Here is a 15,459-nt window from a genome sequence, read left to right as displayed (position 1 = left end):
TTAGTGAACAGGCCTACACCCGTTATACAGACCGTTAAAGCAGTCTATGTAACGGGGTAAGACCTGTCCACTAAACTCGAATTTAGTGTAACATTACACTTACGATACTAATCAATGGAAATACCGTTTGTGTTCCCTTGTATAAGAGGTACTCCCTAAAACAGGCGTGTCCAACATGTGGGACCGCATACTGCTTATTCCTCCACATTGTACAGCCCGTGACTGTAGACAGTCCTAATTAAAATAGAGCGCTGGTGACTGATGCTGCATCATGATTAATCAAGAGGGCAAACGAATCCAATTATACCACCCTCTGTGTTCCCCTGAATTAACGGACTTCGTAAGTGTAATAATTCTGGGGCTATAGTTTGCCTACGGTTACAGGTTGGTTATGGGTTCTATGGTGCTATTCGTGTTGCCATCCAAATATATTGTTGTTATCGATGATGGAAGTAGTTTTCATTTATACCCTTTAACGTGAACTGATTCAAGTTAAAAAAATTATATTGATGGCGAAAACTCAATTTTGCAGCAACACCACCAATTGTCTATTCATATTTATAATTACAACTGTTTAAAATGTGTTCCTACCGTTTAGTCCTTCACGGGGTTTTGCACCTAAATAGGCGAGGTTCACATTCGCCTTTCGACCATCGATGATGGGGTTAGTTTCCTTAATCGCTCGTTCAGCAGCAACACGATCAACCATCGTTACCTAGGAGAAGAAAGATATTTTATGGGTGAATGAAGATCGATCTCAGAAGTGTATGATAAATCCCGAAATATATTTTAAGGCTAGTGCTAGGTTCCCCAAAAATGCGACGGGAGGAAAGCGTTAATTCTCAGTAAGAATAATTCTCAGTAAGAACTTTGCTCAATTTAATGCCATTTAAAGTTACTAAAGATTGTGCAGGGTGGAACTAACGGGCTAAATCGCTGTTTGAAACAAGAGTTCCTGAATAAATAACTTACACGAGTAAGTCAGACGCCTAGCTGAAGAAGAGATAGCATAGATTCCCGAAACATTTGTGGCTACAGTTTTTCTATGGTTACAGGTCCGTTATAGGTTCTATGGTGCTGTCTAAGTTATCATCCAATTTTCAACTAGACTGGACATTGGAAAACAACTTGGACATTGTTAACCAAGAAAACAACAGGTGTGTGTGTGTTTTTTAAAAGTTTTTTCCTTTTTTTTTTAATCACTCACCCGGTTTGTTCATGATCAACTTCTCTGAAGCACTGTATTGAATATTTTATTACAATAAACATTCGTTTCCAGTTCTAACTACTTCTAATCCAATGTTTTGTTTTGTTTTTTAAATTCAAATGGAAACTTCCATTTCAGCTTTAATAGCTGGTACAAAAAAAAAAAAAAAAAGTTTCGCATTGACTGCAAAATGCGACTGATTAAGACAGAGAATATCGATTAAGAGCGGGTTTAACCCCTAAGTTAGAGTTTTTTTTTTTTTTTTATGTAAACCCCAAACACGAGAGGTATTAGAACCTATAGTACTTAGTACCGTGCTTGGGTTCGAGATTGAGAAGACGAAAGAAGATATTTGTTGACATTGGACTTGAACTTCTGTAGATTGTAATTTTCAGGAAATACGTATGAAGGAAGGTTGTTCCAGAAAACGGCAGTTGAATGAATAAATAAGGAAGATGAAAAGTTGGTTCTGTGGGTTTGAAGTTGGACAGTAAATGGATGTTGGCTGGTGGCGGCACGTGTTCGGACTGTTTTGAAAGAGAGAGCGGGAAATATAGATGCTAATTCAGAAGAACAGTGCCCATGGAAGTATCTGTAGAAGAGGCATGCAGCAGAAACAGTGCGTCTATGAGACAGCGAGTGGAGAGACTCTGTTAGAGATTAATCATTAATTAACCTAACTGCCCTCTTCTGAATGGAATCAAGAAGCCTGAGTGAGGTTTTGGGGGCACCACCCCAGATGTGGGAACAATATTCCATGGCAGGGCGGATTTGCGATTTATACAGAGTGAGCAGCTGTTTGGAAGAAAAGTAACGCCGAGAGCGAAAGAGAAAACCAAGTTTTTTAGATGCAGAGGAAGCAATATTTGTAATGTGCTTGTGCCAAGAGAGATTAGAAGTCAGGGTAATCCTCAAAAGAGATATATCCTTTTGCCTAGAAATTGGAGTGTCACTAAAGATAAGCATAGGAGCAGAAGAATCCTTTTTGCGAGATATAAGACAAGACTGAGTTTTAGAAGGGTTGAAATCAACTAAGTTGTCTTTGCCCCACTGGAGAATTACCTGAAGATCGGCATTTAAGAAATTGGTAGCAGATTTTCGAGAAGTTGAAGCTGATTGAGCAGGACAAGGTTTCTCAAAATGGAAAGTTGAATGCAATGTGCTGTCATCAGCAAAACTATGGATAGGATTTCCAGTCAATGGAAGAAGGTCATTGATATACAAGAGGAAAAGAGTGGGGGAAAGAACTGAACCTTGGGGGACACCGGCATTAGTGGAGAAGTTAGAAGACAGAGAGCCATCTACCATCACCCTCAGTGAGCGATCAGAGAGGAAACTGGATAACCAATTACTAAAAACAGTTAGCAAACCATAAGATGGAAGCTTGTTTAGAAGACCTTTATGCCAAACACGATCGAAAGCCTTTGAGATGTCAAGAGCAACTACTTGTGTTTCACCGAACCTTTCCATTGAATTAGTCCATAAATGGGTAAAATAAGCCAGAATATCACCAGTGGATCGACACTGACGGAATCCATACTGGTGATCGTTGATCAGACGGAAGGTTTCTAGGTAGTTTAAGAGTTGGCGGTTAATTGATTTCTCCATTACTTTAGAAAGAGTAGAAGTAATTGCAATGGGACGATAATTGGATGGGAGGGATTTGTCACCCTTTTTAGAAACTGGCTGGATATGAGCAAATTTCCAAGCAGAAGGAAAAACACCTTTAGAATAAGAAAGTGAAAAAAGGCGGCAAAGAATAGGAGTAAGTTCAGGAGCACAGGTTTTGAGAACAAGTGGAGAAATACCATCAGGACCTGGAGCTTTCTTAGCATCGAGATTCATCAAAATCCTTCTGATATCCTTTTGACGGAAGACCACAGGAGGCATTGAATGAAGCGTGTTGGTGGGAAGTGTTTTACCAAGATCATTAATACATGAGCTGGAAGAAAAATGGGATACTAGCAGGTCAGCTTTATCCTTGGCTGAAGTGACAACAGAACCATCTGGTTTGGACAGAGGTGGGAGCAGAGATGGGCAAAAGTTGCGGCCAATAGCTTTGGCAAGAGACCAGAATGCTCGGCTACCATTAGGGCAAGAAGCAAGTTTTCTACTCTTAGCCTGTTCAAACTCTAGTTTGGACTGATTAATAACTGCTTTACAATTGTTGCGAGCTTTGGTGTAGGCAGAAAATGAAACTGAAGAATTATAAACAAGCCAATTACGATATGCAACATTCTTCTCTTGGACAGCCTTAGCACATTTATTGGAAAACCAAGGTTTAGATAAATGACGAGATTTTAAAGTGGAGTGTGGGATAAAGGATTCCATTCCTGCAAGAATAATTTCACTGACACGATCTGAGCAAACGTTGACATCAGAGCTTTTGAAACAGTAATCTGACCAAGGAAAAGAAGAAAAGAAGTCTCGCAGGTCATCCCATTTTGCATTCTTGTAATGCCAAACAACACGAGGTTGGGAATAGCCATGAGATAAAGGTTCCATTGGAGAAGAGAATCACCAAGTTGTGATCTGAAGTGCCTAAAGGAGCTCTCACTTCGACCGTGTACTTAGAAGGGTTGTTTGTGAGAAAAAGATCAAGTGTATTGGCTGTATGATTAGGATTGTCCGGTATTCTTATAGGTAAATGAACAATCTGTGCTAGGTCATTAGTAATTGCAAAAGCCTCAGCATCTCGACCTGCTGGGTCGGTGTGACTAGAAAACGGAAGCCAGCTGGGGTTGTGAACATTAAAATCACCAAGGAAAATTACCTCACTGTTACGAGAGTTGGACTGGAGAAAGTCAAGTTGCAACGAGAGGAAGTCAAAGAGCTCCAAGTGATTAGTCGAGGTGGGAGAACGGTAGAGACAACAGATGAATTTGACACAATGAGGTAGAGAGATTTTAAGCCAGAGAAGATCAAAGAGAGGAGATTCCAAATTGCCAAGTCTCTGACAGGGAATATCAGAAAGGACATATGCACAAGTACCACCTCTGAGGCGAAAGGAATCATACAGCGAATAATTTGGGCATCTGAGATGAGCAGTAGTTGAATCAACCGATAACTGAGATTCTGTCAGAAAAAGTACATGAGGTTTGGCAGACTGCAAGTGGAAATGGACATCGTTGAGATTAGAATTGAGCACGTATATTTTTGAAATGAATTAGGAAGTCCTTGGGAGGTTTAGATCTTTTCGCAGATAAGCTTGCTCTATTAGTTTGACAATTCATGGTGTATTCAATAGTAAGAAAAAGTGGGTGGGACATGCTGTATGAAGTAATGAAATTTTTGGATATGACGTACATGTGGTAAGAATATACCCAGATCCTTGACATAACGTGGCCTCGACAATGCTCCCCGCATACACACTACTCGGACTCCCTCCAGTCACTATCTGGCAGAGTAGAGGTAGCAAGATTATACACTAGCTGATCCGGAAGCCTCCTAGAGAGTTACCAATAGGTCCGGTCCGGTGTACTAACTAGCGACCGGCCTGCGAAAACCTTTTTAGAGCTGTACCCTCGAAATGTCAGGAATATTGGATCTCGCCACGACGTTCATCATAACCTCAAAAGTCATCAATCATACTGCATGATGGAAGAGATAGGGAAGGGTTGACCGGAACTTAGCTCTAAAGACTAAACATGGGTTCCACCACTTCAAGCCTCCAATAAGCAAAGTGGTGGTATTTCACCGGTTGATGAGAGTCATCTTCCACCTAGAGTTTCCCAAAGTGCTGGATGCATCCCATGAGGGGACGCACTTGGTTTTTTGGGGGCGCGTGTTCTTTTCATGAAGCGTTTTTTTAAATACGGAATACCATCACACTGACATAGGTATGCATCGTGTTTTATTTCAATCCTTGAGATTAAACGTATTGCAGTACATACTCGTATGTTAATTTATAAAAGTATGTATACTCATAGATAAATTATGCCAAATCTGTTTATTTGTATTTGTGCTGGAAGAACACGCTAAATTTAGTAAATATTTTAATGGGCACAAGGTATGAACGTTTGGGAACCCCTTCACTAGGTAAATTATGCGTTAGCCTAGAGCGGAAAAATTTGGGAAGCATCAGAAAAATGAATGAACTACTCATGAAATTATATTATGCATTCAACTTCCTTTACTGTCCTTTCTGTTCTTCCGTGGGAGTATAGTGATCTTGTCACTCGTTTGGAGAGATGTGGGTTCAATTCCTGTCCACGGTGGGAGGAATTTCTAAAGTCCTCTTCAATCGAGACTGTCGTTAGGCGACCTCAGGCGGGAAGGCTAAGATTATTCCCCGTGAGTTATTTTTCAGCATGCACAACATGCAAATTGGCTCGTGAAAACACACTTCTACAGACATAATACACTTATATGGATATAAGTTACGCTTAGAGCCGTTAACACAATAATAACTGTCCCAGCTGAAGTGTCTTGGCATGCATGCAAAACATTGCATGCGAAATGTATATATGTTAGTGCTTATTCAGCTGGACATGTATATAGTATTAAATGGTTTGACTTCTCCAGAAAAAAATATTAATTTGAATGCAAGAAGAAAATCTTGACAAAGTGAAGAAAGTCTAACAAACGAAGCATTTCCCGATTTCAGTTTATTAAATGAAATCGGGATAATAATAATTAAAATAATTATAATATTAACGTGTTCATAGAATGTGAAATAGTTTTATAATAAACTCATAAACAAGTTTAGTGTACATTTTCCGACAAAACTGTTCTCAAAATTCACAGTTTTCGGAACTTTGTGCAGATTCCCAAACACCCAAAATTCAATAAATTTCTGTACTCGTAATTTTAGTATTACTAATAAAGCTTATCAGCTCTTGTTCTGCAGTCATTCCTGCTTATTGATGAAATTTCATGAGCCACTGGAGATTTCAGACAAATGTGGAAAAGAATCTTCATCACGTGAGAGGTAATGAGAAACCGATGAGGACTTCAACTTACCAGATGTTTGGTTTCAGCATGTTCACTGCCAGCCAGATTAAAGCACGATACATTAGAAATAAATTTCGACTGGGGATATCAATTCCAAAAAAGCTTGGACATTATGGACATAAGAATTTCCTGGTCATAATTTATATAGTTCATGCAACAAAATAATACTTTGCATTTTGAAGAAAACAAAACAAAAAACTCATGAATAGCAAATGAATGTTCTATAAAATTAAAATACCTAACTGGTATTTTGAATTTTTCTAAAGAGGCCAACAACTCATAGAAACAATAAGCCAGTTAACAGTTGTTTACAAGAGTACTATCTGAGTGTTAAATTTACTTAAAAAAAGGCTATTAATCGTAATTTTTATGTGATTGGATTTGAAAGGTATATTTTTATTTTATACGTTAATTTAAATACATTTTTAAAAAATAAGATACATAAATGAGGTTCTTTGCTATCTACCATAATTTCGGTCCCTTCAGGCAAAAAGTCTGGTGCGAGCAGCTGCCAGCCACAAGCATGTTCAACTGGTTCTGTCGAACAGGGCCCAGCGCTCAAATGGTCTAAAAACTCCGCATCTTTTCCGCATTTCTATCAACGAGCCTACCGTCTTAATGTCTAGTTACTCACATTATCGTCACTCCAAGAGCGCTTGCGCGAGTAGACTTGAAAATTGCTAGAAGTAGAGCTTCATTCTCAATGTGTACGTTTCGTTTGATATCGAACATAGGACGTTATTTAAAAATGGAATTTTTATGTTATACTGTACTCACTTTCAATAATATCTGTATTGTTTTTAACTTCTGGAAGTAAGGAAATAACAAACAGGGCCCCGCAAGTAGTTCTTGAACAGGGCTCCGCAAATATTGGGGTCGGCCCTGGGTGCGAGATATCATAGGCGAAACGACGGAGCATTTCTGGGTTCACCCAAATCTATCAGACACGAAAACAAATTATTTCAATAAATAATTCTTTATTTATTTATAATAAATCTTAGCAACAAGACTGTTCAAAATCCATCTGACATCTTTTTGACGGAAGACCACAGGAGGCATTCAATGGAGTGTACTGGGAATGGTGGGAGGTGTTTTTCCAAGATCAAGAATACACGAATTGGAAGAAAAATAGGATGCTAGCCGGTCAGCTTTATCTTTGGCTGAAGTGGCAATAGAACCATCTGGTGTTTTGACAGAGGTAATATTGTATTTCTTTTTTTGTATTTTGTATGGGCTGCTCCTAGAACAGAAGTTCATCTCCGCCTCGTTGCTCTGTTCAGTTTTTACAGATTCTGTCAAGGCCAGTGTGTGTCGTGTAATAAAAAAAAAAAATCATCCCGCACAGGACGGAGGGTTCTGTGCCGGTTGAACTGGGATAAGGAAAAAGGAAGCAGAGAGAAAGAAATAAAAAGTTTTTCATCCCGCACGGGAGAAGAAAGTGATAGGACAGAAAAAGTTTGTCTGTGAGCTTGTGTGTGTGTGTTCTGTAGTGTAGTGTTGTGTATTGGCCTTTTGGCTACCTGGAAGCAGTGATCACCTAAACTTCCGCTTCCAGGTACTCGTCCCTAGCAGCGGGAAGGCAAGGCCTCCCTTACTATCTGCTCGCCCTTCTCCCTGGGGAACGAGTTTCCCAGGGAGGAAAAGAAAACTAGAATAAGGCGAAGAGGGGAAGGACGAAAGAGGAGGGGGACTCCCCGGCCCAGGGGAGCCCCAGTCCAGGATAAATTCTTAGGAAAAAAAAATTTAAAAAAAGGGAGTGGGTGAGAGGTTGCTAGCCTGACCTGAGGAGACAAGGCCAGGGCAGAACACGAGAACGAAAAAAAAATCTTTAAATCCCGCATCCCGAAAAGGAAGGGAGCATCGATCAGGTGCCAGCAACAGGTAGATAGGGAGAAAAATAAATAAATAATAATAATAATAGTTTTTCATCCCGCGCAGGACGGAGAGGGAAAGTGTAGCTGGAGAGTACTATTGCTACTCCGGATCCAGGAACTAGTACCAGACCCAGAGCAGAACGCGAAGAGAGAGAGAAAAAAATAAATAAATAAAAAGTAATGCTAGGACATTTATCATTTTGCAGTCAGCTCATGTCCTAGGTTGGTGGTCATTAGTTCTAGTCAGGTTTAGGTGTCTGCGTCTGCCGAAAACTTCCTTAGCAAATGTTTGGAAGGCCCTCAGGTTGTCAGTCGTAATAAGTTGGTCAGTACGGCTAGGGTCAAGGTTTGTCAATAGTTTTCAGTTGTGTTCGCTGCTCTTCATATTGAGTGCAGTCGAAGATTGTATGGAACCAGTTATTTTTTCCCCACATCTGCATCGATCCGTGTTTGACAGTCCCAGCTGAAATAGCTTCTCCAGTTACCAGTTAAGCCAGTTAGCCGTGCCCAGTTACCAGGAAAGACGTTTCAAGACTTAGTGAGAACCATCTTCCCACTACTTTATTCATTGTAAATGTTACATCTGGAAGGAATCTTTTAATCACGGTCCCGAGGTTCCCCATCTGGTCTGCCACACCTTGACGAGCTTGTTGAAACACCAAGTTTTTTCTTTAGTTATATCTTCCTAAGGGAGATCTGCATACCCAGAATGAAAGTGGGGATTCTTTTCTTGGGTCTAAAACAGGGCCCTCGGTAGATAATGAAAAGATCTATGGGGAAGTGTCCCTGCAATTACCAGGATGGCAGCCGTGGATGCAGTGCGACAGATCCTGTGGGTGGAAAGAATCATGTTTCTCTGAATGGTATGGAATTTATTTCTCATTCTTACTAAGAACGCTCGGTGAAACCATGCTCCTGCAGCGTATGACACAATAGGTAGAAAAGCCGCTTTATAGTATACCAGGAGTGTTCTTTTAGAGAGGCCCCAGTCACTTCTGTATACTCTAACAATGGCTGCGGTGAACCTCTTAACCTCAGCGCCCATTTGCTGCAGGTGCGGCAGGAAAGACAGCTTGTGGTCTATTACCACTCCTAAGACTTTGGTTTGTAGTACTAGGGAAAGTTGGACGCCGTTGATCTTGACCTGAGGGGGTCCGCCTGATATTTAGTTTAGTTTTGAATATGATCGTATTTGATTTGGCAGGGTTGTTTTGTAGTTTGTTGATTCTAGCCCAGGTCATGAGATGATTAATTACCCGTTGGGCATTTGTTTCTATTGCAGATCGAGACCTTCCTGAGACTATGATGGCTAAATAGTCAGCAAAGGCTATGATTTTTGTGTTATCAAAGGTATTATGTAACCAGTCTTGTAAGACCATATTCCATATCAAGGGCCCCCCCCAGGACGGAACCTTGGGAACATCCCCGATAGATGGACCGCTGCACTTGGTGATGTCTTGACTTTACTATTATTGTTCTGTTGGAAAAATAGGATCTGAACAGTTTTTACAAGTTGAGGGAACATCCACCCGCCCGGAGGCGGTCCGGGACGCTCTCCCACCATAGATTATCAAAGGCCCCCTCGAAGTCGATGAAGATCGCTAATTCGTATTTAGACTGAGACATTTCTAGGTGAAAGACAAGATCGGTAAGTGCCTCCTCACAAGACCTTCCTGGGGTGAAGCCATACTGTGAAGGAGAGATAAGCTCTCTGTTAGTGAAAAGATTGGTGATTCTTAAGGCCATTTAGGCATTCTAGTATTTTGCTCAGATTAGCTAAGAACGCAATAGGCCTGAACGACTTCGGGTCAGTAAGTGGTTTATTGGGCTTGGATATGAGTTTAATCAGTGCCACCTTCCAGTCATTGAGGAAGCACGAGGAAGAGACACTTGTTGTAAAGCAGGAGTAAGTGTTCTGGTTTAGGTCTCCAGAAGCGCATTATGAAAACGTACTCAATACAGTCAATACCTGGGAATTTATTCGTGTTGATTCTTTTGAGAACTGATTCCAGCTCTTGTAAAGTAAATGGTTCTGAATTGTATTGTGGTAGATATTCTTTGTTCCTCTTCCTGAGTGCTGTGTGGTCAGGGTCGTCTTCAGAAGGGTTGTCATTAGGGGTAATAATTTCACTGGCATGATCTGAGCAAACGTTAACATCAGAAGTTTTGAAACAGTAATCAGACCAAGGAAAAGAAATCTCGCAAATCATCCCATTTTGCATTCTTGTAATGCCAAACAACATGAGGTTGGGAATGGCCACAAGAGAAAGGCTCCATTGGAAAAGAGACCATCACCAAGTTGTGATCTGAGGTGCCTAGAGAACCACTCATCTCGACCGTGTACTTAGAAGGGTTGTTTGTGAGAAAAAGATCATGCGTGTCGGCTGCATGGTTAAGATTGTATCGTATTCTGGTAGATAAATGAACAATCTGCGCAAGGTCATTAGTAATTGCAAAAGCCTCAGCATCTCGACCAGCTGGGTCCCTATGACTTGAAAACGGAAACCAGTTGGAGTTGTGAACATTAAATCACCAAGAAAAATTACGTCACTGTTAGGAAAGTTGTACTGGAGAAAGTCAAATTTCAAAGAGTTTCGAGTGATTAGTAGAGCTGGGAGAACGATAGAGGCAACAGATGAATTTGACAGAATGTGATAAAGAGATTTTAAGCCAGAGAATATTGAAAAGATGAGATCCAAAATAAATCTATCAGGTGGTAGATGACTTTCATCAACCGGTGAAATACCACCACTTTGCTTATTGGAGGCTTGAAGTGGTGAAACCCATGTTTAGTCTCTAGAGCAAAGTTTCCGGCATCCCCCTCCCCCCATACTTCTCCTTCAACCCATGCACGGTACTAAGTACTATAGGTTTTGATACCTTTCGTGTTTGGGGTTTTCATAAAAAAAAAAAAAAAAAAAAAAAAAAAACCAAGTCTCTGATAGGGAATTCAAAATGTAACATATGCACAAGTACCACACAGCGAATAATTCGGACAACTGAGATGAGCAGCAATTCATGGTGTATTCAGAAGTAAGAAAAGGTGGCGAGGGCATGCTGTATGAAGTAATGAAATTTTTGGATATGGCGTATACATGGTAAGAATATACTCAGCTCCTTAAAATAACATGACCTCGACAATGCCCTCCGTATACACACTACTTGGACTCCCTCCGGTCACTATCTGGCAGAGTAGAGGCAGCGAGATTATACACTAGCTGATCCGAAAGCCTCCTAGAGAGTTACCAATAGGTTCGGTGGGCTATCTAGAGGGCAACTTGCTAACACCATTTTAGAGCTGTCCCATCGAAATGTATGGAAGGTTGGATCTCGCCATGATGTCCATCATAACCAACCGGTGTACCCGGCACATTCGCGTGCCGCGGCCAATGTGTGCTGCAAGATTACGAAAAATTCCATTACGTTCAATGGCAATCACTATTTAGGTGTGCTGCGAATATGCATTTTTTAACTTCAAGTGTGACTTGAGTAACACAAGAATCGAAACCACTGCTCTAGGCTGATTTATAAAATACAGCCGCCAAGACAGATTTCTTAGTCGCCAATGGCAACCTGAATTTATGAAGATCAGGTCATTTGTGGAGATATTGCACTTAGCGTAATTATTATATGAGATTAATAAATATGTATCCATTATTATTTAAAGTGTCCAACGACAGATTTTTTTCGGACTGGAATCCGCAGTGTAAAAGTACCGAAAATAAAAATTCAAAAAGCGTTAAATTTCATAATCAAAGAATACTGAATGCGTAGGAAACAACATCTGAAACTCTAAAAATCATTAAAAAAAAAAAAAAAAAAAAGCAACAAAATTCATATTTACGAGATCCCAAAAGTGTGTACTTACAAATCCATAACCCCTGCTTTTTCCTGTTTGTCTATCCGTTATGACGACTGCCTCTTCGATTGCTCCATACGCCTCGAAGAACTCTCGCAGAGTCTTGTTGGTGGTGTGATATGGGAGTCCACCGACAAAAATCTTGGTGAAGGTAGTGTCCCGGTGGTTAGTTGCTACTGTACCGCAGTACGACCTCTTTTCCTCCGTCATCTTGAGACGATCAGATCATTTCACTTCAGCTGTTACCATCCGAGAAATTCCAACACGAGAAGTTCAAAGGTGATGTCGGTGGTCGAACACCGCAACGAATACATCCTTGACCGACAGGAGTGCAACCAGCCAAATAACTCATAGCAAACAAGAGTGCTCGTGTGGAATCTGCTACGTCCGATGGTGCTTCATCGCTCTCTGGGGGATAGTATAGCGTGAGTGTTTCCAAGGAAATGCACCTCGCAGGACTTACGTGCGCTGTTGAATTAAGAGGGAAATTACAGACCTCGTTGGCTCATTATGTTAACAGCTCGGTTGAAGAGAGCTTCCAATATATACGGCGACCTTTTAATTCTGCCTGTGCAGCGATGGTTAGAATGGATAAAACGTTATACTGCACATAGAGAGAAAGAGAGAACACTGTACAGCTGAGTCCACGGACGCCCCTATATCGCTATGACCACCGAGTGTCCACCTTCTGATATTGGCAGGTCACTGAAACAATTATAAGATCGCCGAAACTCTTCTGTTAATATATCTTTGTTATTTGAGAGTATTATTTCTTTGAAAATAACTCAGTAGAGCAGCATTAATAGCAACCTGTCGATAATCGAAAGTTGACAGTTTGTCAGAATATGAAACCGTTGAAAGAGACATCAGCATATCTCCTTAGTTTGCCTTTCCACCTTGATTTCTATCTACGAGTATCGATAACTATATACTCGTAGATAGTTTTTATGTCCATCTTGTATGCCCCCTCAGGTTCGTAATCTGAGCAAGAGGAAGAGTCCCATTAACACTGGCCCTGCTCAACCCATTCAAAGCCTTATACACCTCAATCAGATCACTTCGCAGGTGCCTAGTCTCCAGACTCTGCAATTTATAGAATTTAAGCCTTTCTTGGTAAAAGGACCCCTTCGTTCCCGTCACCAACCTTGCTCTACTCTGTACTCCTTCTAGAAACTCTACAACCTTCCTAAAATGAGACCTCCTGACCTGTACACAATGCTCAAGATGTGGCCTGACCATAGCTTTATACAAAGGGATAATCACCTCCTTATTCCCTGCTAGCAAAATTCCTGTATATCATTGACAAAACCCCATGACCTGCTCTGGCAGCTTATCTGCACTGAGCAGAAAATTTCATATCTGACTTGCACAATTACTCCCAGGACTTTTTCATTCTCTACCACTCACCCTGAGCGTAGTACCACACAGTTGGTACGTTTCTTGGGGTTTCTTCTACCCATATGCAGTAATTTGCATATGGGTAGAAGTAACCTATTAGAATTTTCTTTTGTTGTCGACCTTAAAAGTTATGTGCTGATCCAGTTAGATGTATTCGTAATTGTAAATGATGCCAGAAAAGTTATATAGCGTCCGAAAAAAAACAAAAAAAAAAAAAAAAAAAAAACCCATCACTTGTCCATCACCTCTAATAATTGTAATTTGTCTGCTGGAGTTATTGATTCCCGTATATAGCGCCTTGCATTTATCAACGTTAAACCTCTATTGTCACTTCGCAGCCCATCTGGCTAATTTTTCTAGATCTTGTTGCAGCATCACACCCTGATTCCTGTCATTAACCATCCTGCCAACCTTTGTATCATCAGTAAACTTGGATATTAAACTTGATATGCCTTCATCAATATTATTACGAATATTGAAAACAATAAAAAAAAAAGGGTTCCAACTCTGAACCCTTACGGACTCCACTAATAACATTAGTCCAAGAGCAGTGATGTCCACTGATAACCACTTTCTCTCTTCTCCCACTCAACCATTCTTTATCCATAGCAGTAATTTGCCTTTAATGCCACACTGCTCCAATTTATACATCAGTCTTTTATGCGGAACAGTAGCCAATCAGAATGGTTTCGCAAAATCGTCCTTAACAAATCCATGCTGTGATAGCCATACAACTGCTGCATTTGTGTCAAGCTCTCAAGAAGTAATTACTCAGTTCGCCCTTTTATCCCCTTCAGTGAATAGGAGAGACATTTGGACATTAAATTTTAAACTCCTCTAAATACAAGGATGCTCTCATAATTATGGCCGAAGGTTTACTTCTTACGTTCATTTCTGTTTCTTTTATGTAATTATATTATAATTTATATACATAATCAGATAGGTTCCTGTTTATGTTCTCTTACATATTCGGACCGTTTCCATTCTAGAAACATTTTCATCAACTGTATTTTTAATCCTTTCAATAACTCCCAGTTATTAAAAATATGGTTGGCTGAATAAGAGTGGACGACTGGACCAAGAAAATTCTCAGAGATGATTGGGAAGGAGAGTCTCAGTAGAGGGAGTCCTAGAGTTCATGAGACCCAGGTACAAGAATTAATGTTAGAGCCACTTGACTCTTTCCCCCGACTGAGGGACCCTTTTCAATTCGGCCCTAAGTCTCTGCCTCCTCTGGAATTTCGCTAAAACCATGGCACACTTACAGACACACACAAAAAAAAAAAAAAAATATATATATATACACACACACACACACACACACAATATACAAAAGACACCCAATACAGAATATAGTGATGTTTTCAAAACACACATTATATATTTGTGCGCTTTATACCACGTCATCAAGGAAATCTATAATTTTGCTTTCAACTGCCATCCTACATTGATAAATTCAATTTTTAATTACAGAAAAAGGGTGTCCATAATTTTAGACGTTATTCCCCGTTGTTGATCAACCACCATTTGCTTATTTCTTGATATTTATAAACCCAGTGTTGAATTGGACGGTGGATATATCTTCTGTTTTTTTTTTTTTTTTCCTTTTAAATAACAGGCACTGGAGACCATAATAACCATAGCAAACCAGCATCACTTCTCCCCCCGCCGCAGTGGCGGAATGGTAATTTCTCCACCACTGATAGCAGGCTCTCCAAATGGTAAAAAAAAAAAAAAAAAAGTAATCCACCTCCCATTTCATCGCTGCGACCCAGCACTGCCGATTTTTTTTTTTTTTTAACTATATCTACCCCACTGGTGACTCTTCCTTCCATCCCCCTTCTCCAGATGATTATAATATAAATTAAATCTAGATGAGATAGGCTTGAATTCACTAACTATAAAATTTTCTTAAACCTATCTTCCTTATTATTTTAATTGAGAACGGAAATTACGGTAATTTCACGGTCACTTAATGACATGAGAAGATGGGAAAATGCAAAGTAAACTAACAAACGAATAACCAAATTTAATAAATTATATACATGATAAATTTCGTTCGAAATACCATGAACTAATAAATCGACCTGGAATAATTTTTTCCTCAATATATTTTATTATCCATGCTGCTCACTAGATGGCAGTAGTTATCACTAAGACTAGGCGAG

At 40.1% G+C, this 15,459-nt stretch overlaps 1 protein-coding gene across 1 annotated transcript in view; it reads right to left on the bottom strand.

Annotated features, from left to right (window-relative positions):
* LOC150075322 (RNA-binding protein 38-like) overlaps positions 1-12,103 on the bottom strand; it is a 62,200-nt gene extending 50,097 nt beyond the window's left edge. The window contains exons 1-2 of the mRNA XM_090388447.1: positions 11,903-12,103; positions 592-715 (exon numbers count right to left, since the gene is read on the bottom strand). Of these exons, the coding sequence (XP_090244573.1) occupies positions 592-715; positions 11,903-12,103 (325 nt within the window). The remainder of the gene's footprint in view (positions 1-591; positions 716-11,902) is intronic.
* Between the last annotated feature and the right edge of the window lie 3,356 nt (positions 12,104-15,459).

The sequence above is a fragment of the Mastigoproctus giganteus genome, chromosome 14 (assembly GCF_048544385.1).
Source record: "Mastigoproctus giganteus isolate SK-2022 chromosome 14, ASM4854438v1, whole genome shotgun sequence".
Taxonomy (NCBI): Eukaryota; Metazoa; Arthropoda; class Arachnida; order Uropygi; family Thelyphonidae; genus Mastigoproctus; species Mastigoproctus giganteus.
Note: the sequence above shows the minus strand (reverse complement) of the source record. Positions and strands in the feature narration are given on the sequence as shown.